Source organism: Plectropomus leopardus, chromosome 8, assembly GCF_008729295.1.
Source record: "Plectropomus leopardus isolate mb chromosome 8, YSFRI_Pleo_2.0, whole genome shotgun sequence".
NCBI lineage: Eukaryota > Metazoa > Chordata > Actinopteri > Perciformes > Serranidae > Plectropomus > Plectropomus leopardus.
This window is the reverse complement of record NC_056470.1, coordinates 230,143-252,373: the sequence shown is the minus strand read 5'-3', so window position 1 is coordinate 252,373 and position 22,231 is coordinate 230,143. Positions and strand designations below refer to the sequence as shown.

Below are 22,231 nucleotides of genomic sequence, written 5' to 3'. Positions count from 1 at the left end.
AGTAGCTGCATTTACTCTAGCACCGTATGTACGTATGAATTTGATGTACTTATACTTTGCTTTAGCATATTCTTTTCAGGCCACTTTCTACTTTTACTCTGCTACGTTTCAGAGGAAAATATTACACAAAAACAACTGTTCAAACAGTTTATATATTTGCTAAGATTAGTGAGTTATCAGTTCACAGAAAATTAATTGCCAGTTAGTTTTTGTTTTTCTTATCTTTTTTCTCCTTTTTTTCTTATAATTTTGAGTTTTCTGGATTTTTTTGTAATCTTCTTTTTTAAAAATAATTTAAAAAGTTTTTTGTGGTGGTTTATTTTCTATTTTTGTAAAAATTTTTGGATGCCCCCTCTCTTTTCTTCTAATAATTTTGAGCTTTTTCGATTTTTTTTTTTAATTCTGCAATGGGTACTCTTACCTTTTGCTTTTAATACTTTCAGAACATTTTCTTGCTTCTATTTACTTTTACTTAAGTACCATTTTCAATGCGCAACTTTTACTTGTAACTTGTTGTATTTTTTTGTACTTCTTCCACCGCTGATAATTTGACATGTTATAGCAGGAAAGGCACAGGTGTAATCAAATAATATGTGCGTTCCATGTAGGTGAGCCTGTTGCAGGGTCCTTGTATTGTGCATGCTCACTTATAGGTAAAGCTTATAGGACACGATCATTAACATTATTGTTTTCAGCTGTGTATTATTTTCAGAATGCCAGCTGTGAAAAAAGCCTGTAACAAACCCACTCAGGTGTTCTCCCTTCATTTGACTGCTTAGACTTTTAGCTGAAGCCTGTGTGGTTGACATTTCCGCTGTGAAGTCAAAGCAGAGACCCCAAATTAAAGTGCGGCTCCGATCAACATTTTTATAATAACCATTTATTAAATGGCTTCTTGTACATGTTCGCTTGTTGTCATGACCCCACAGATAATGATCACCTGATTGCCCCTCAGCCAACTACAGTGGCGTGTCCTTTTTTTTGCTGGGGTGGCCCAAGTGGGGCACTGACTTATGCAGGGGTGACATGAAGTAGGAGCACTGCTGCAGGCACCAGCCCTATATATATACTTTAATTACTAACACTACAGTGTCTTACATTCCTGTTTATGATTTAGTTTACAGTTTAGAGAGACGCAAAAAAAAGAGGTTTAGAAAAACAATTGGATTGTAAATCTATCTTTGCAGATAAACACTTTTATGTGAAAAGAATTAAAGGCCTGTCCCATATAGACTCCTTTCCCAAATATAAGCTTGTTTAGTTTAGTGGTTAAAGCAAATAATAGCCCAGGCTATTAACTGAAGTTTTACGGTTTTGTCCCATTCATCCCTCTGCTGCTCTCAGTATGAAGGAGCTCTGCTTTTCTCTGTTGGGTTCTGGCACTGGAACCTGAGCTCGAACAAAGAGTGGCTGTCCTCCGGCTGCACAGGGAATGTGTAATATGACAGAGATTTACAGCAGCCTGCAGCACCTGTACACATCACACATGCTGTAACACAGAGTGAGCACAAATAAAGAAAAATGATTAAATTCAACGTGCAAAATGTGATAGATTGTATTTCAAATGTGATGTCTAAAGCCCGCAGAAGATGAATGTGCTGGGTCAAATGAAAATAGAGTCTGTCTCTGTGTCCCTCTGCATGACTGTGAGCAGTGGAGACAGTCTCAGCCACCTGTTGGACCAGACTGATGTTGTGAGACTGAGCAGACTGCCGGGGGATGTGGTATCTGTGCACGCCCATGGGTTGCTCACTGGGTGCAATCAAAGGGAATCTAATCCGTCCAGCAGGGAGCGCGCATTCCTGCTCTCAGACACACACACACACACACACACAGACACACACGCACAGGGGCTTGCTGGAAAACACGCACTGGGTTTGTTCAAGAAAACTTGCGAGGGAATAAAACTTTCATATCAAGTAGTTGAAACATTCTTTCTGGCCACTAATATTAACCTCTCAAGACCTAAGCAAATTGGCTTAATCTCTAAAAAATTACCCAAAATTAGTAAGGAATGAATTAAAAAAAAACAAGAAAATGACCTGCACAAAAAGACAAGAAAAATGTTAAAATAAATATACATTAATTAAAAAAATAAATAAATAAATACAGAACATTGCTTGAAAAAAAAGTACAAGAAATTTAACAATTTTCAACATTAAATGAATAATAATAATTTTCTGATGTTTCTCTCTCTCTTTCTCTCTCGCTCGCTATCTCTCTCTCTTTTCTGTCTTTTTTAAAACTAATTTTCAGTTAATTTTCTACCCAGCTTTTCCAATTTCTTGCAATTTTTGGGACATATCTTGCCAGATTGTTGTAACCTTTTTAGCTTTTTTTTTTTTTTTTTTTTTTTTAAAAAAAAAATCAAAAATCAGACCAATTTGCAATTTGGGTTTCAAAGTTTTTAATGCTGTGAAAGGCATCTGAACGCAACATGAGAAACTAATGTCAGTCAGGATTTTAAAGTTTTTAAACAAGATTTTTTAACAACATTGTGCAACATTTTTTTAGCAATTATGACTTGAAAGCCATGGAAGAGTGTGTCTGTAATATCAGTTTATGTAGCTCATATCATTGCCTACTTTATGTTTATCCTGTTACAGAATAACATATCTGTGTTTCTTCTGCCTATGAAAAGTTACTGAGAGTCATATATATATATATGTGTTGAATCAAGAATTAGCCCATTTCCCCCCAAAACAGTAGGCAAGTAGGATAGGGATCAGATATGATAGCGACACTGATAGTGATTGTATAGGCTTTTTATATTATATCCCCAGTGATATTATGAAATCGTTCTGGCACAGTGCATTTATAGCTAGTTGATATATATTTTTTTAGTTTTAATTTTTAGGACCACTAAAGTCTATCGTTTGCTAGTGTACATGAAAGAAGCAAATAATTGCTTAGTCTCGAACTACTCGAACCAAAAATAAATAAATAAATAAAATATTGGTATATAATTTAGTAGTTCACCACCATAAAATTATAATGTTCTATGAAGGTTCTATCTGCATTCTGAGTGATTTTGAGATAATGAGCTTCAAAGGTTTGCATTCCAAACAGCATAAGTGCAATTGACCTTTAATTAAAAAAAAGTTTAATACAAGCCCAAAAATGCATATATCTTAAAACAAAACAAACAAACAAAAACACCTCAAATAATATTAATGAGGTACTATAGAATAAGAATATACGAATAACTCATAATTCTAAGGTGAAGAGTTAAACTAATCGATTAATCGTTGTAGCTCTTGGTTTAGCCTAATAATTAAAGAGGTATTATCTCGATTGGTACATCCCCACGGTTCCTACGCCCACCCGGGGACTCGCACACGCGCCCCTCTGCACCCCCCCAATCCCCCCCGTAGCTCGCGCCCTCCCCTCGCGCTGCTCTGCTCCGCTCCGGGAGTCCAGCTCGGGGTTTCCGGGGCAGAGGAGCAGGAGCTGAGGACTCCTCACAGCAGAAACGCCGCTCAGCCTCGCATCCGTCCGGTAACTCCGCAGCAAGTGGACCGAGAGGGAGACTGTGGCCGGACAAAACACAGAACCGGACACCAGAAACGGGACGGTGAGTGGCGTCTTTGTGATTAACCGCTAACGTGTGAAGTGTAAAGACGACAAACAGTCATTGGACAGCTGAAAACAGTCTGTTGTAAAGAGTCCCATCCGAGAGGAGAGTTTTTAATTAACCGGTTTAAGCTGCTCAGAGGGACTCACCGAAGTATCCGCAGACATTTTTATATCGTGGAAAGTGACGGTGAATTCAGAACTACGAGAAAACACAAGGACCCCCGTGTGTCTCTGAGTCTATGCACTGTGTACCTCCTGCTGGACAAAATAAAAGTCAAAGTGTCCAAAGTCAAAGTGTGTTCTCCTCTGCACGCACTTTGAACTATATTTGTAATTATTTTTTTAATCAGTGTTTCATTTTCATCCAAAAATCCAGACATTTTTTCTGCTTGTTAAAAGTCTGTGTTATTTCACTGTTATTTCATCCCAAGCTGTTGTCTCGCGCAGGTTCAGGTCGCCTGCAGCCTCGCGGGTTGATGTGCGCGCGGAGATGCAGGCGTCACTGCTAATGCTCGTCTGCGGTAAGTCCACTGTACTCCAACGAGCTCTTTAAAGTCAGCCCGTGTTTTCTGCTCATGAACAAATCCTCAGAAGTGATCCGCTGAAGGCTGAAGACTGTCTCCAGGTCACTGGGTTTTCTTTGATTAGTCTCTGGAAAATATGGAGCTCGTGCATTCCTGCTAAACATGTGGATGTTGGGTTGAAATCTTGACTTAAAAGGCCATTGAGGTGATTTGATGTGAAGCCATATCAGTTATTTTTTTGGTAATGGTTTTAAGATCCTGACTTTTGTTCTAGAGAGTGACAATGCTTTGAGAAGTGGTGGTATTATGCAGCCCACTGGCAGACATGCTCACTTGTTTTTATGACAATAAGGACTTAAACACTGGCTACTTTGCCCTTTAGAGTAAATTTTTTTGCAGTGACATGGCATATATTTTCTGTTTAATTGTGTATTGATTTGTTTTTGTGTTTAGATAGTTATATATTTACTCTTTGATAGATTCATACATTTGTGTTTCATGTATGTATCTAATTATTTATATATGACAGACTGACTGACTGACTTGTTGAATGAATGTGATTCACCCAGATGGAGCTTTTATTTTAAAGTCTTACACGTACTTATAATGCCTATTATATACACAAACTCCCAAACAAAGTGGTGGCTAGTTAGACCATTTTTTGGAGTGAAGGCTAGTTTGATTGCAGTCTGCATTTTGCGTTGCGGCGTGGATATTGATTGGTTGATCGCATCAGTGCTGATCAAATGGATGGATGAGAGGAGAAGCAGAGTGCAGAGTGAGTGAATGCAAACTTTTAGACCCAGCACAATGAACTGTTAAGTTTCTCTTTCACTGCGTCTGGTGTTCTGCAGTGACAACAACGCGCTGGTGACAACAGTGTGCTCTACGCGTAAAGAGTGTGGTGTGATGAATAACCATTCATCAGTGCCAGAAAATATGGGTGTTTAGGGTGTTTTGGGGGTGGCAGAGGTGCACTGTATAGTGCCAGTAAATCACAGTAGGCCCCATGATTCGATAATCAGAATACCTCAGTCAACATTATTACAATATATTGAGATTTTAAATGTTTTGTGATACGCTTCGTATTGCGGTAACATATATATTGTGATATATTGGGATTTATTACATTTTTCAACTATAAATGATGTCTCCAAAGGAAATCTTTATTAACATAATCTAATTAAGATGAAGTTTTGAAGATAAAATTTCTCACCTCAGTTATTATTTCTGTTGCAGCAAAATGTAGTGGGCTGAAAAAGCAATTGATTTGATTACTCTAGTAGGCTGCCAAAACTTTAGTTTGTATTTGCAACATCTTTAATTGAAATAACAGCAAAATTGATACTTGGTGTCTGTGTACTAATACAATATTGCCACACAAAATATTGCGACATTACATGTATCGATTTTTTAAAATGATTATTAGTTTTTGCCCCAACCCCAAATAGTGCTTTTATTGTACCTCTTCCTTTGTTACCTCTGTGAATCATAATTGGAATCAGGATTTGCTTTCCTATACAAAACAGCACAGAGTTTTCTGTATTTAATTCTTCCAAAGTGAAGACAAATGTAGATTTTTCAATCCAAGTCAGGAATAAAAGAAACATTTGTGACATTGACTTCCAGCAGATTTTATAGTAACATATCTTTTTCTCTGTCAGTATACAGAGCAGTCAGCACGGTGCAGAGAAGCAGCAAAGGCTGTGGGCAGAAACAGTAGCCTGAACATGCTGGATGTAAGACTGATGGGAGTATCGGCCCCTGCATGGAGATAAGATAGCTGTGGTTTCTTTTTTAGGGCCCCTGGTGCCCTGCGGGTCTCTGGGGTCGTCCATGCCTCTCTTTCTGTCTCTGTCTGTCGGCCTCTCTCTGTGGGTGGTGTCGCTCTGTTTATGGTCCTCCTAAAACAGCCCAGCTGAATCCGCAAATAGAGACACCCACTCCACACTTACCTCCAGCTCTGTTTAGGAGCCTTCTGGATGCTTGCGTGCTCAGTGCTGCATGTGTACAGTATATATGTGGGTGGGTGACAGAAATAAAGAAAGGCTGGTAAACTAACAGATTTAAAGAAAATATAACATAGCACACATTATTTGATTCTTTTCACCAAATCAGTTGTATTTATCTTATTTAAAAATGACACAAAAAACTTCTGACACCTGCACCACTCAAACCAAAGTGTGTGTGTACTCAGTATTATCAGTTAGCCAAAGATTTATCTGAGTAATGACCCTCAATAAAATGCCTCCTGATGCTTTGTTCCCTGTAGCCGAAGACAATGGGCTCATTGCTCCAGTTAAAGTCTATTAGTGCCTGCTGTTAGCTCTCAGGGTGTCCCCTCACATATCTCTGCTGCTCTTTACGGTGGCTGAGAGTTTTCGGGACACACAGCACCCACCCACCCAGGTTTTTGCAACTCTGTCTTTTGTAGATGAAGAGGAAAGACACTGTAAAGTAACAATAAATATAAATAAATTTGCCTTGCCTTGCTGAGGAAAATGCAAATATGTTTGAAAGTGGTGCTACATGACCATAGAAAACAGAAAAAAGGACGCTTTTGCTGAAAGGTAGAAAACCAGAATGCACTGCATTGCACCAGACCAATAAATGCTCCTACAAACTTGTACATGTTAAACAATACTGGCCAGCTGAAAAGAACCCACCTCAAGGCCTTGAAAATATAATTTTCTAATATGTGTTTTTGGTAGTATCCTTCATAAACACAATATTTTTTAAGAGCAGTTTTGGGATATTTACATTCTGTCAGTGTGGTTGTTGCTGTCATCTCATCACTGGTATGGATTAGGTGAGGCTCAGTTGGAAAAAGGTGATTTCACATACTTTTTCTGCTATATTGGGGAGCAATTTACACACTGATTTATAGGTCCAGTGTGTAGGATTTAGGGCGTTATATAGAAATAGAATATATCCGGGTAAATAATAGGTTTTCTTTTGTATGTAATTAAATGAACATTAGAGTTGTATTTTCATTATATCAGAATGAGCTGTTTTTATCTACATAAGAAGCAGATCCTTGTTTATGAAGGTTGCCATGTTGCACTGCCATGATTCTGTAGTAGCCTAGAACAGACAAACCAAGCACTGGCTTTTAGATAGGGACTTTCACATATTCACCACAGTTCACAGCCCCTTTTTGACGAGTGTCGGTAAAAACAAATCTGTGATACAGCTGTATTCAGTGTTTTTCACGGTTTTATTTGGACAGGAAGAGACCTCTGCGGATAATTTGGCTCCTGGTACAAACCTCCTGAATGTCTGGATCTTAGTGAAAAAAGATGAACACACATCATCAGGTGCTGGGCGAGCGATCCGTCTCCAACTCACCAAACAGGGTCTGAGAAACCGGATTTGTCACATGAACCTGCTTTATTTGGTGTTTTTACTGGTTTAAAGCACCTCATCTGCTTGTTTTGGAGATGAAGAGACCTCTGCTGATAACCTGGGCTCCTGGTCAAACATTTCCGAAAGAAAGAACACTGAAAGAATTCTAACCAGGAGAAGTTTTAGCTGGTTGATATCCACAATCCTCACCACTAGAGCCACTAAATCCCCCTAAATCTCACACTCTCACACGCTCTTTTAAGAAAGACTTGAAAAAATGTGAACCTGTTCTTTGAAAGAAGAAAGGCTGACCTCGTCAAACAACACAGTGGTTAAATGGATCAGAGAAATAGATTCAGCTATCTCAAAATAGGTTCAGGTTTCTACTAGGTAGCTGATGGCTGGATCTTGTTTCATCATTTTATTATGTACTGAGTATTATGTTCTTGGCTGCGGTCATGTCCCACATTAATGTGTGGTGTTTGCTTTACAAAAAGAATCCTTCTCATTGAATCTGGTTCCCAAATTCATCTTGTACCTCTGAAGCCCATTCGTCCCAAAGATTTTTATCATATTCCTCAGAAGTAAAGAATCGCAGTGAAAAGATAAAGGTGTAAGAGAACTTCTTTTGCAACCTCTGAGCGGTGTGGAAAGACTGAAGAGTGTCTGGAGAGGAAGTTAGTGAAAACAGAGAGAGAGACTGGATCAGCTGAGAGAGAATGAGAGGAGGAAATGGGAGACGAGTATGTGTTTTCAGAGTGGAAAGGTGAACAAGTGTCTGACATGACATGTGTGTCCATAAACCTCACACACTGTCATTATACAGATAGGGAGCTGTCCATTCAGACTCCTGACGCCTCTGAAGACAAGCTCCAAGGTCAGGGGTCGTGTCTGAACCCCTGGGGTGGAGAAGGGGTTAATTGGTGTGTGTAAGAACGTATGGATGTGTGTGTGCTGAGTGTGTGTGTGAGAGAGAGTGAAAGGTCTCAGGCTCTCAGGCTGATCACAGGGACAAAAGAAGCAGCAGTGCCTCTTCTCTTCTCTTTCTCTTTTCACTTTCTTTTTCTATTCTTCTACTTAGGGGGTGGGGATGGAAGGAGGACCTGTAGGAAGCTTGTAGAGTGTGTGTGTGTGTGTGTGTGTGTGTGTGTGTGTGTGTGTGTGTGCATGCGCGTGTGCGTGTGCATGCTCATATGCATCTGCAGAAGTGTTTGCAAGCAATTTTAATTTTGCGTTAAAAAATAAGGCAAGTGATCTTTTTTTTAAGCCAAAGTACTATGGTAATACTATACTACTCCATACTTGCTGAGGGTGTCATTTGCAACTTTTCAAGAAGTGATGTGATTTAGATAAACTCAGAGAGGGATCAACTAATTTCGGAAGAAGGAAGGAAGGCAGGGAGAATGTAAGGAACTGAGAAGCAAGCAAGAAAGGAAAACTCCACATGAAAGAGGATGGAGGTAAATCCTCTGTAATTCACCTTTCTTAGAGGAGTGTGTGTGTTTTGTCAAACTGCTAACACTCTCCTCAGATGTGTGTGTGGGCAGGTGAGGGCCGGCATTAGGCAGCAGGAGTGAGAGAGCGTGTTCCCCCAAGCCTTTGTAAGCGACAGCCTCCGGAAATGTGCGGATAGCAGAACAATGGTGCGGTAAAGCCCACTAACCAGCAGCAGTAGAGACAGAGAGGCTGAAAAATTAGAGGAGGGGGGGCTGAAAGGATTGGGACAAAGAGAAAAGAGGGAGAGAAAGACTTTATGCACAGGGGGAAGGGGTGGAGAGAGAGGAGAGGGAACAGGTTTGTTTCTGTGAAAGGACAGTGAGTTAGGTTTCTCCGTTCCTGTTGGCAGGGGCTTTTCTGGATGAAAGGGGAGGTGGAGATAGAGGAGGAGGAGGAGGACTTGAGGGGGAGGATGAAGGGGCATGGAGGAGGAATAGGAAATGGAGATGGTCTCATTAAAAACAATAGGGTGGCTGGTACAGTGGTGAACCTGAGTGGAGCTACCATGTGCTTACAGTGTGGAGTGGAACAGTACAGTGTACCAGCAGAAAATTTTAAAGAGTCATATTGTCCAAAGTTTTTGGACAATATGACTTAATACATCATGTTTCCATCTTCATTTTTTGGGTTGTGTATGTTATTTGTGTTGCTGTATACTGACCCATCATAACTTGCCCTGATCCTTAACTTTCAGTTTCCAGTGACCCTGCTGTGAAACAGAGAATTCACTGCTGGAAAGATGGACTTAAATAATAATTGGCTGGTGTATGCAGTAGAAATGTAGTAATTATATTATTATACTTTGTGACAGTAGACTTCAAAGATCACATTGAAGTTGAAATTAAATTACTTTTGCACAGCTGTTTGGGGCATACTTTATGATTGGGCTACAATGAACTTTGACTCGATAAACCTGGAAAGCACTTTGGGTTGCCTTTGGGCATGAAATATGCAATATAAATAAATTTGCCTTGCCTTGCTGAGGAAGACACAAATATGTTTGAAAGTGGTGCTACTTGACCACAGAAAACAGAAAAAAGGACACTTTTGCTCAAAAGGTAGAAAACTTACAAGTACCGTACATGTTAAACAATGCTGGCCAGCTGACAAGAAACAATCTGTTATAACAGTTAAAAGTTAAGCTTAAAGAGTTTGAGGAAAAAAATATGCAACTCTACAAAATCTTGGTTTATATTTGATCAGTGCTACTTTGTTTGATCTCTTTTTTGGCCTCCGTGTTCACTGTGCACAAACCAGTATTGTGCCCACTTCCTGCTCACAATTTCTCGATAATACAGCCAAACATGGCACTAAAATGTGTTTCTAAAAACATTTGGGGTAAGAAGTAGGCAATGCAAGAACATCATCTTTATTGATCAGCACTTGATTCATCAGCACTGCCTAGTTTCACTGTTTGATTAGATTTCGGTCCATGTTTGAGAGAGAGAGGCGGGTCTGTCTCTTGATCCACTTCTAAACTCTTCGTGTCCGTGGTGGCAGCATGGGTGGTGGGCAATACGAAAATGTGGAAGTATAGCCTGTAGTTTGAGCAGCAGCCTGAGAGCCAGGGAAACAAATTTTTCAGCAGTTTGCATCATCTGGTGGAGCTTTACCGGGGGAGAAGGTATACCTGGTTAGACAGAGGGAAGTTTACCACAGTTCATTTACACATATTACCCACATTGTTTTGATACAAAGCTGCTTGAAAATGGGCGAAGTATTCCTGTAAGACTAAGACAAATCGTAAGTGCTGGACCAAGCACATACAGCGCCTTAGGGAAGCCCACTGCCCACTCCACCGAAGTCGAGCTGACTGATTCTGGTCCAGCATTGTGACATGAAACAGTGGTTTCTGGTTTAAAATGAAGAACAACGAATGAGCACGGGTGACTTGACTAGCCAATCAATGCCATGGGTAAAATAACACTTGTCAACTGCTGCGCCAGAACCAATCAGAAGTAATAAAAACAATGGTGAACGCTATTGACAAGATAGATGTGCTATCAAGGCTGTTGTAAATCCAGATCTTCTCAGTATCACAAGACTTTGTTGTTTCCACCCTCCTTACCTCTCACATATTACTTTGTGATTGTGTTTTTGCTCTCAGGCACAGGCCAAATCTAATAACAGGTCGTGTTGTGTAGCTTGTTAAAAAGCACTCTCAGACACCTCCGCACCTCTAATTACCTAATAGCAGACAAGCAGCAATTACAGCACTGCACTTTACTGCAGCATGTCAGGATGGAAGGATGGAAAGAGGGAAGAATGGAAGGAAGGAAGAGAGAGGAGAAGAAAGTACTGTGGAGAAAGATACAAATGATGTGATTTTTTTTCATACTTTGGCAGATTTTGACAGAATGTCTTTAGTGACAATGTGTAGTGGTGTCATATTTTAGCCATGTAATCACACACGCACACACACACACACACACACACACACACAGAGGTCTAATATAATCTTATAAATGTAGGCCAGTTGTCTCATGTCACCTGTATTTTGAATGATAACGACGTGACAAGTGTTTTTATCTGAAAAGAAGCAAAGAATAAGAGCAGCGTTGGTTAGCTTATTGGGGATCTATGTGTGATGGATCAGTATCTTATCTATGTGTTTTGATAGGTCTGATTTTTAATGTAATACTACAAGTTAGCCTGAAATAGGTACCCTGGCAATTTAGTTTTGCACCCTAAACTTTGGGGGCTTTGGAGAGACTTTTTTTTTTTTTTAAAGAATTGTCAAAATTGAGAAATTGAGCGCAGGTTTCACAAATACCAGAATCTAAATTTCTCATCATACAAATTGATAGTGTTTTGTATTTGTTTTCATGAGATTCTCTTCAAACTTTGTAGCCTCTTTGTTGTTCCTCTCATCTCTGAAGTATTTCTCTCAAACTTGACAAAGCTCATCCAGAGCAACAGAATATCCCATTATGCACTAATATAGCCCAGTAACACTCACAATACCATGAAAGCAGGATGTAACATTGACTGCATTAAATATACATATATGCAGATTGGATATTTACTTTGAGCACACAGCATTAGCTTTCGGAATAAGTTTCTAAAGTTTACTAATTGATTTTTATATCATGCAGAAGATGATTTTTTTAGAAACACTGGGAAAGTGTACACATGATTTGAAGTTAAGGAGGCTAAACAGCAGAGGTTGGATGAAGTCTGTTTTGCAAGCCACAAGTAAGTCTTTGCAAACCAATTTGCCTATGTTTCAAAGGGGTAGATATCATGCTTTTCAATCTTTGGGCTTGGGGGAAGGTATCAAGTATTTTTTAAATTAAAAAGGCTTAAGTCCAAATAAAGTATTGAGTTGCAAATGTTTTATGATTTTGTCTAGTTGAATCTTAAGTCATCAGATTCATGGTTGGACTCCACACCTCTGCTAAACAGTCAGCTCCTGTTAGCCTGCAGATACTGTACCTGGAGAGAGGGGGACATATTCAAGCATTGCTTGGCAGATTTGTTTTTTTCCCCACTCTTTTCCCGGGCTCCTCTCCCTGGGGAGACTTGGGGTCATCATCAGTTCAAATCGAAGGTTTAAAGATGCCTTCACACAAACACAGACGCAGTACTCCCCTGTGTGTTTTAAATTATACTCAGAGTATGTGACCTTTGCCTTTGACCACACAGAGGATACCCTCTTTTCTCTTAAACAGGAAATTATTACGTTATTACACTCATTACTGGTCATATGCTTACATACAGTCATGCAAACGGAAAAACACAAATGCATGCATATAGCTAAACACAAGTGCACTAGACAGAAAAGTATTTGTAATTGTGTATGTGCACACACACATTAGCCTGATTCATATGGCTCAAACAACACACAGGCAAACACACTAAACGCTTCAACTAATGAAATGTGTTCTGTAGTTTTCTCTGTTCTTTCCCTCTAAGCGGAGCCAGATTTTCCTCATCAGAGCTCTAGCACCTATAGTGAAGCCATCATGCACTCTGAATAGTGCTCCATGTCTCCCTGAGCAGCTGCTGGGCACCAGGGCAAACACATAGCACTTTAATCACTAACCAAACCCACAGAAATTCACTCTCTCCGGCTGAGTAACTAGTGGACAAGCTGGTTGACCGACAGACTGCACCCAACATCTGCTGGCCATGTGTGCATTTTAGGCAGCATGGCAGGCACTTTGTTATCAGTGGCTGGCTGCAGAGGAGAATTTTACTGATAGGATCATCGTAATCATCTATGTCCCACTGCACCTTAAGTTGTATGTGCTATGGCTGCACTATTGCACAATTGTTTGTGGTGGGGACTTTAACTTTAACATTTGCTGAGCAGAGCTAGGGATAAAGAACATAGGTTGTTTTTTAATATTATCCAGGTAATAGGGATTTGTTTATCAATTTTCAAATGTGGTCTGACAATACAAACTTGCAGTAGTCTGATCACAAGCCTGCATTTTCCCAGGGTGAATGCAGAGGTCTGACAGACTGTTATGAATGCCGTTTTCTGTTGATCTCCATTAGGGAGTGTTTGTTATTTATGAGAATGGTGTGGTGATGCAAAAAGGGGGAGGCGTATCAAATAAATTTTTAAATACTGGGGAGGGACTTGTGTTTTTTATTTTGGCTTAGGGGAGGGGCACATAACTTTAAATGGTTGTATTTTGTATTTATTTTACCGTTGATTTATAAGATTTTAAATAATGCCAAAATTACATCATTTATCATAGCCAGAATCTGTAAAAACAGAATTTTTTTATTGGATCAGATCTTCAGTCGTTGGATACATCAGGTGTGATGATTTAATCTTCAACTTTTGACTCTTTACTTAAAAACAAAACAACAACAACACCACCCCAGCCACCCCTCTCCTCTGATAAATCAATAACAGTCCTCTAGAATGTGAGTAAATCATCAGTTGCTGCAGATATGTGGGAATGAAGGCTGGGCAGAAGCAGGATGGACAGTGAATGTGTTTTGCGTGTCTGCTGAGTATCAGTCCGTCCTCGCTCTTCACTGTCCACCTGTTGCTGACGGTATTCCATGTTTCCTTTCCAACATGGAGTGATTCAGACGTCTCCAGGATGGGACAGGAATGTGAATGTCTCCTTCAGTGGGACCAGCTGTCTCCCAGTGCCAGGCCTTGTTAATCTAACAGCCTGTGTAATAGCCAGCGTCTGGCCACACTCACTGAAAGCCTCTGTCTGTTTGACAGCCAGGCAGTCAGTGGCAAACACAGGAACAGCTGAGGAAACTCAAAGTCCATGTCAGGCCGAGACAAAACATATAATGAATGCAGTCCAAGTATATGAACAATGGCAAGCTGCTACAAATAAGCTCTGCCTGGATTGTGGAGTATAAAAATTATTAATATAAAATACAAGTTTAAACATATCTGGGCTGTCCTGTTCTTTCATATGAATTTGATATTCAATTCGGCCAGATAGCTCATATTTCGTCGTTTTACAACACATTAAAGATTAAAAACAAAGCAGAAAGAACTTTTCAGAGAGAAAAGTAAAAAAAAATTAATAATTTTAAAGTCGATAAAAAGAACAGATTTTAGTACCAAGGTTTTGTGTGCTCTCAGTTCTGTTGTGGTGAATTCCTCAGTGCGGCATTTTTAGACAGTTTTACATATTTGATTAGGTTTAAAAAAGGCCTTTGAACAGAGAATTACAATAATCGAGATGAGTAGTTGTGTGACTTAGCAAGTTTCTTGTTCAATGCATCTGTTTTGCCCTGTTCATCGGAACCAAAATCTATTTTGTTTTAATTAACCAAAGAAATGTTTGAACCATCCAATTACTAATTAATGAAATGCGGTTTAGAAGAATTAAAGATGTAGGGCTGAGTGAATGGATGGATGGTTTTCGGTTGATAGACTTTGATAGCAGCATTTACAAACAAAAAAAAAGCGGCCCAAGATTGATCCATGGGCCATACCACAAAAAATCTTTACAGAATCTCAGTATTTTATCTATACATTTTAAGCTTCTAGCCAACTGAAAAACACATTGCTCCAGATTAGGACTTAAACTACATAAATCAAATGCTAAAATATATATTTAATTTCCCAAAGTACGAATGTTATGTAGACCAGGCCTCGGCACTACAGCCTGTTTCTTGATATCTCCTTTTTTCTGTCCAGCTGTGGGTCTTGTGCCTTGTCACCAACTTTTACACCACTACCTCTCATACTCTAAAATAATACATGGCATTAAGGTCAGCGATTATTTTCATCAGTGAGGCCCTTGGGGCTGATTAAGGAAGGGAGGAAGTGAGGAAGGTGAACAGAGGGGAGTTGGAGCTGCTGACATGCAGCGGACATTAGAGGAGAGATGGGAGGAGAGAGCTGAGAATAATAAAGAGGTAAGGAGGGAGGAGAACAGCTGGATGTTTGGCTGTGGGGAGTTGACCATCCATCAGTTAAGTGCAGAGCAAAGAGAGAAGAGAGAGACAGAGAGGGAGAATGTAAACTAATTAGCTGGGGGGAGTTGAAAATAAAAAGGCTGTTGACTTTTCTCTGCCCGTGGTTTAAAGTAGCTGTCTGATGGTGAATGCTAAACATATCTGTGCCGCGTTCTAGCACCACACTCACTCCGGTCAGGTATGCAGCTCATTGCCTGTCTTAAAACCATGCTATTCTTGTCTACTTTCTGTCATAAGCAAGCTGATATTGGATCTGACCATGCTGTCATTTCAATATTCTTGGCAACAGGTTTTGTATAACTCGTAACACCCCTTCTGTGTGAGCAAATTTGTCCTCGGTGTCCATGTGTGCTCTCTTGTCCATCTGTTTGTGTGTTTTTCTTGGTTTCCTTCGTTGTTTACGCTGGTGGATGTGACAGCAAACTGTGTCTTGACAGTCTGTACCAGTGGAATGTGTCATGTTGATGCCACATCCCCTCCCCAAACCTGACACATAGAGCTGGAGAGTTATTTACTCTGTGGGCTCAGATAGATACAGATGGGTGACAAATTAAAGGTAAAGCCAACACAAAATAAGACACTGGTGCACAACTGGCCTCTAAAACAGATTCTACTGGAATTTGGAACATTAATGCAGGAAACAAACAGCTTTCTTCCAAACTAAATTCACTCCATGAGTTTTATTTTTAAATGATGACAGAGTGCTAACGTGTTTGTGCAAACTCTCACATAGGTGTTTCATCTGGGGAAAAAAAACATTTTCTCATAGAGAATTAGGTGAGAAGACTGATAACGCTCTCATATTTCTAAGCTAAGTAGAAGCTACAGCCAGCAGGTGATTAGCTAAGCATAACGGCTGTAAAACAAACAACAGCTCCTCCCATCTAACTCATGAAAGCAGAGGTAAACATTTTCTTTTATAATTGCTGCTGCACCTGTGAAGCCTTCACAGTCATTTTTGAGACAGTGTGTCCTTGATTTCAGACAGATGTTGTTATATGCAGCCTTCCTTTTTTGTCAGCGATAACTTCCCCTGGCAGATTTTATCTACTGTAGCTAATGCTCTGTCTCCTCCTGCCTATTTTTAAATGTTTCCAGCTGACTCTTATCATTATGAACCCTGCCAAAGGATACAAAATACTACCTATGTACTCAATGATGTGTAATGTGTTTTAAAAATGAAAAATAGCCTGAAGCTAAAGCTAACAGCATCTAATAGCTCAATTATGATTGGAAACCTTTGTATGACATCAAAATTACATGAACTGTGTATTATTTCCAGTGAAATATTACAGTATGCAAACGCTGGTTACTACACTGGCATAACTATCCCACAATGCAATGTAGTAGTGACTACATCATCCAAAACAGACAGTGATCAAGACATATCTGTAACATCAATAAAGCCTCAGTTTAAGTGTAAGATTAAGATTTCACTTTTGAAATGATTTTTAAATTAGCAGTAGAGCTGAATTAAGGTTGGTACAGGCTACCGTGGTTGCACATTTCCAACTGGCAAGGACGCTCTTATGAAATGACACGGCAATTACAGCTCCGTGCGTACAAAAAGAAACATACTGCTGTCTATTCACACATTAGTATGTTCAACAATAGCACATGTATTGGGTATGTAGTGCATAGTATATAATCAGGCATAATGCTGGTGATTGCACGGGCCACAGCATATGATTCACAACCATGACAGTACTCAATAAACCATTCACTGTATAGAGGCATTTGGATTTATTGTGTTTCTTCCCTCATTTATCAATTTGCCACCCATCTGAAGATAATCAAAATATAATAAATGTAAAAATGTAGAAAAAAACGTGTTACTTTTTGGAAAGAAAATCATCTAGTTGCTCCAGTCCCATGACTTGGACTAGAGTCAGACTCAAGTCACAAATTTGATGACTTTAGACTCAACTGGACAAAATGAAAAAGACAACTCGGACTTTAACAGCAATGACTCATGACTTCACTTGGACTGGAGTCTTTTAACCTGACAAGACTTGATGCCTTTCCCCTAACCCAAAGAATAAAAAATATCTTGTTAAAAAAATGCGTGAAGAATAAATTCCTTTGCCTTCATGTCCTTATGACAACTATCATGAACACTATTACCAGGAAGTCAACACCCTTCCCCAGATGATCCAGTCTTTTTGAACCAGTCTGACATCCAATCAAGTAACGGCAGAGAACCATGAAGAACTAACGTTACGCCAGTCGGGAAAAATGATAACAAACATAATTATGTGTGTGTGCAAAAACTACAGTTGGTCAACAAAAACGGTATTGCAGTATGCAAAATGTGCAGGTCAAAAACATACAGTGTGAGATGCAACTTCCAACAACAGAGTCTTGACAGAATGGGACTTGACACTTTACCTCAGCCATTTACACAGTCCATCCTGCAGGAACCTCCATCTGTGACCGTCCCAACAAACAAACTGACCTGCTCTGTGTCCCTGTTCATCTGTTAGTGAGAGTTTTTCTTTCGCTGCCTCACATGTAGCAGCACTGTTTGTAAGGAAATGAATGACAAATAAATGTTGTCACATGCTGGCAGCTGAGGCACTTTTTAAAAGGTTTGGTGAAGGCTGCTCTTGTGTGCTGTACTTTCTGTTTACTGACTGGTCCAGAGCAGGAGGGAAATCAAAGGCAGGGATGAAAGCTGGGAATAAGAGCGGAGCTCACCTGGGGGGGGGGGGGGGGGGGTGGAATTCATTTGTGGGAACTTGGATGCCCTGCAGACTACACAGTGCGTTCTGTATCACTGCCTCTGACAGTTAAAGCATTGCCTCATGTGGAAGACCTGTTGGCTCAGAGTCACGTTTCATCTCCCTCTGGCATCAACAGAATGATATCATGTCTTTTTTAAGTGTTAGCCAGAATAAGTTAACAACAGCAGACAGTTTGTCACCTGTTTGGCATCCTGAACGGCGTGCTGCAGTAATACAGATGTAATATCATACATCTGCGTGAAAAGCAGTCTTTGTGGAATGATATGAAGGCTGTCACCTTTATGATACCAAAAGCAGGTCAATAATGGACCCTAATGTGGTGTGAGGCTACGAGCGGCTAAACAGCTCAATAGTGCACAACATGGTGCAGGGCTACAGTGCACAGCCTGCTGTTACAGGCGAATGGCTGGTTGAATAGCAGTGCTTTGTGAGCGGAGACCCTCCCATACGCGCACACACACACACACACCTTCTCTTCTCTCAGCTGTCAGCCTGCATTCCTCTCGGCTTCTCCATTTATGGCTACAGACGAAAGATAAAGAAGAAGGAAAGAAACTCTGATGTCTAATCAACCACTATATCACCCCCGTCCCTGTCAAAGCTACAGTATTGAGTTTTATTGTTGTTTTTAAACATTATGTTGTTGAGCTTTTATTGCCTGTAATGGACAGGCGTGAGAGGGAGAGACAGAGGGGGGCGACATGCAGCAAAGGGTCGAGGCTGGAATTGAACCCACGGCCGCTGCGGCGAAGATACAACCTTCGTTTTTGGGGTGCCGCTCTATCCACTGAGCCACCAGGTGCCCCACAATATTGACTTTTAATTTAAAGAGAAAAAAAATCTCTCTCAGTCTTGACTTTCCTCACAGGGGAGTAGGAGCCCACTTACATCTTGTACAGTAAGCCACAGTGTCAATACTCAGCCTCCCACTTTATCCACAGCAAAGCATAACATGAACAATGAAATCCAGAACTAGGCAAAATTTGGGATTTAGGAAGTAATTGGACATTTTTGCACATAACATAACCTCATTTTCTTGCCAAAAGTTAGATGAAAAGATCAATAGCGCCCTTACACATGAGGACTCAGGTATTCATTCATTTTATCCTTTGTACGTTTTTGTGAAATTCGTATTACTGCTTAGTCTTGAAATTTTGATCAACTTTGCAATCTTATGAAAGATTATAGTTATTTAATAGGGGAGGTATCTCAAGAAGCCACCTGTGGCTTCTGACCTCTCCTGCACAGTGTTTCAACTTTTTAATTTTCTTCTTTTTCATTCCTTTCTATACATATATAAAACTTAACTAAATTACACTGAAGCAGGGTTGCACCAACAAGGATTAAAATAATCTGAGATAAATTCTAATCGGAGTTTAGCAAAACTAGGTTTTAAACTAGAATACAGATTTCAAGTTTTAACTTTCACCTGCTCTGTGTTCCTTCACAAAATGTTAGAGGAGGCAAAGGACAGATATGACCATTTTCTTCAATTTTCCCAATAAATCAAAAACTGTTAATATATAATTAGCTTCAATGTGTCAGCTAATGGAACAATGTATATAAAGGGTCTTATGAACTATGCACAAGTTGCAAAACAGATTTAAATGCCTGCTCTGTATTCTTTAACAAAATGGGTGACTACAGTGTTTGCTAGCTAAAAGTCAGTTTACCTCTTGTACACACAATAAGTCTGTAGACAAATTCTAATTTCACCTCCTTTTCAAAAAAAATAGAAGACATAACAAAGACAGCAGCACAGGAAAAAAGAGACTGCCTGGCAGCAACTGGCAGGCAGCTTTAATGGAAAACGGTAGAGAAATTGAGCAGCATCATATAATTCACTGAAGTTGAAAGTTTTGGTGCAAAAGAATTAGATTTAATGTCGGTTTAGAATAAAAACTAGACATATGCATAAATACAGGTTCAAATGAAATCTTTCATAATAATTATAAGCTTATTTTAAAGTAATCTAAAGTTAAACTATGATCAATTGTGTTTAAAAGTGAATATTGTTAGTGAAGCTAGCCTAGACTTTTATAGCATCAAAATTAAATTCTCTTAAGAAAAATCAGTCTCTGAAATTGTTTCTTCTGATTTGGTGGGGAACGGACTGTGGACAGGCATTAAGTAGCCAATCTCCTTGCTGATGGTCTAATTTTCTTATATAGGTCATATGGAGGCATAAGTGTTATACTGAAGCTGTTTCATAACCAGTTAAAACTTCTTATAGCTGCCTTAAATGCCAAATGAATCCTGAGTTTAGACACAACAGACCAGTGTTTGATAGAATAGTCTATGTCTGTATTGTTCATGTCATAAAGTCACATTTGGCATCTTAATGTACTTTCTAATGCTCAAAGTGCCCGCTTGCTTCTCACTACATCTTTCTGCTCACTGTCTTCTCATCTTCCTCCTACCTTTTCTGTCCACATCCTGAGTCTACAGCTTCTGCACGTCATGAGTGTTGCACTTAAACAGCTACAGCCTCTACACTATTACTCAGTGCACTGTAAAGTGTTTTGAAATCACCTAATGATAGATGTCGTCCATTTATCTCTCCTTCATCCCTCGCTCTCTCCACTGAGCTTTGCCTACTCCTCTGGTTTGCATCAAGGCAGCGGCGGTCTGATCACTGTCCACCATACAACCCGAGAAGGCTTTGACGTCACCCAGCCAGCCCTGTTTGTGACAGCTTCAGCGTGATAAGAATAAGAAATGCATTGGCCTTAACATTTAATGTTTGGACTCATGAAGTTCTGGATTGTATCGCACATAAGTATGAAAATGGTGCGTTTAAAAGGGAAAATGTATAACTTTGAAGTGGTTTAAAATGTCCTAATGTGTCCACCTTTTCGTTCACACACCTCTTATTTGTGTGTAATAATAAGTAATTCATCATTCTGCGTCTTGTTTTTATGAGACTGTGGTCAGCCCAGCTCGTGCTAAGCCTGTGTAGATTTCACAGGCAAACAAACACAGGCAGAAACACAGAGATAAAAGACAACAAGAAACCTGTGATTATACGAAACATCAGATGTCTGCTTCGCTCCCCCACCCTCCCTGCTCTCCCTGCTCTCTCTCTCTCACACACACACACACACACACAGACGTTTGAGTGTGTGCCAGCAGTTTCCAGAATAGATATCAAGTTGTGTCTGGATGGTTCTTCCAACTGTCATTACAAAGACTCTGTACTGTGTTTCTCTTTTTCTCTCTCCCACCAACTCACCCATCTGACCCGCTCTGTGTTTTTTCACACTCTCTTCTTGCTTTTAGACAAAGGTGAAGGGAACAACCTCAGGCCTTTTCTTTCTTTGTCATTATGTCATTTCGCTGATAATGATGTGAAGCAGCTCAGATCTTATTGTTGAGGAAATCCTCTAAAAGGTTATTTTCATGTAGTCAACAAGCACTTAGTAGATGCTTACATTTGCCTGGAAATTAGAACATCTGTACAGTGTTATGTGTCTGTCAGGTTTGAGTAAGGCAGCTAGCTTTTCATTTTGTGTTGATTTTGGTACCCCCTGTGGATAAAAGAGGTGGTGTTTCCATGACTACTGCCTCATGTCATAAAGTAGTGTTGTATCCAAACCCATATTAAAAATGCTCTCACTGACTAAAACAATGCATAGGATATTGCCAAGTTTGTGTGTTTATGCACCGCTGATACCTTGTAATTTATTAATAATTTTTACAATAGTTTACATATATATGTGTATATATATTTTTTTTTTTTTAAATTCTCTTTGCCCTGATCCTGCCCCTGTATCAGCAATAACCACAAAATATAACGTCAAAAATAAAAGTTTCCAAAGAAAAATCTCAATATAAATTGTTAAGCCTGATTTGGCAGTAAATCAGACTTGACGACATTAAAATCTTCTTGCTTAAGGCTCTATTTTTTTTCATATAGGTCACTTAGAGGCAAAGGTGTTAAATTGAGACTGTTTCATAACCAATTAAAACTCATTTTAGCTGCCTTAAATACCAAATGAATCTTGAGGTTTGATTATGTAACTATGATTGAGTGTGTATATATCCAAATGTGGGTACATGTCTCTTTATAGATGTGCAGGTGCACATTGGGGCCCTCTGTACTGTAGGCGTGTGTTTGTGACCTACAGTATGTGG

The 22,231-nt window shown here is 39.6% G+C and overlaps 1 protein-coding gene across 1 annotated transcript in view; it reads left to right on the top strand.

Annotated features, from left to right (window-relative positions):
• The first annotated feature begins 3,488 nt into the window (after positions 1-3,488).
• lamb2 (laminin, beta 2 (laminin S)) overlaps positions 3,489-22,231 on the top strand; it is a 57,202-nt gene continuing 38,459 nt past the window's right edge. Inside the window, 2 exon segments of the mRNA XM_042491459.1 lie at positions 3,489-3,574; positions 4,024-4,097. Of these exon segments, the coding sequence (XP_042347393.1) occupies positions 4,067-4,097 (31 nt within the window). The 5' untranslated portion in view covers positions 3,489-3,574; positions 4,024-4,066.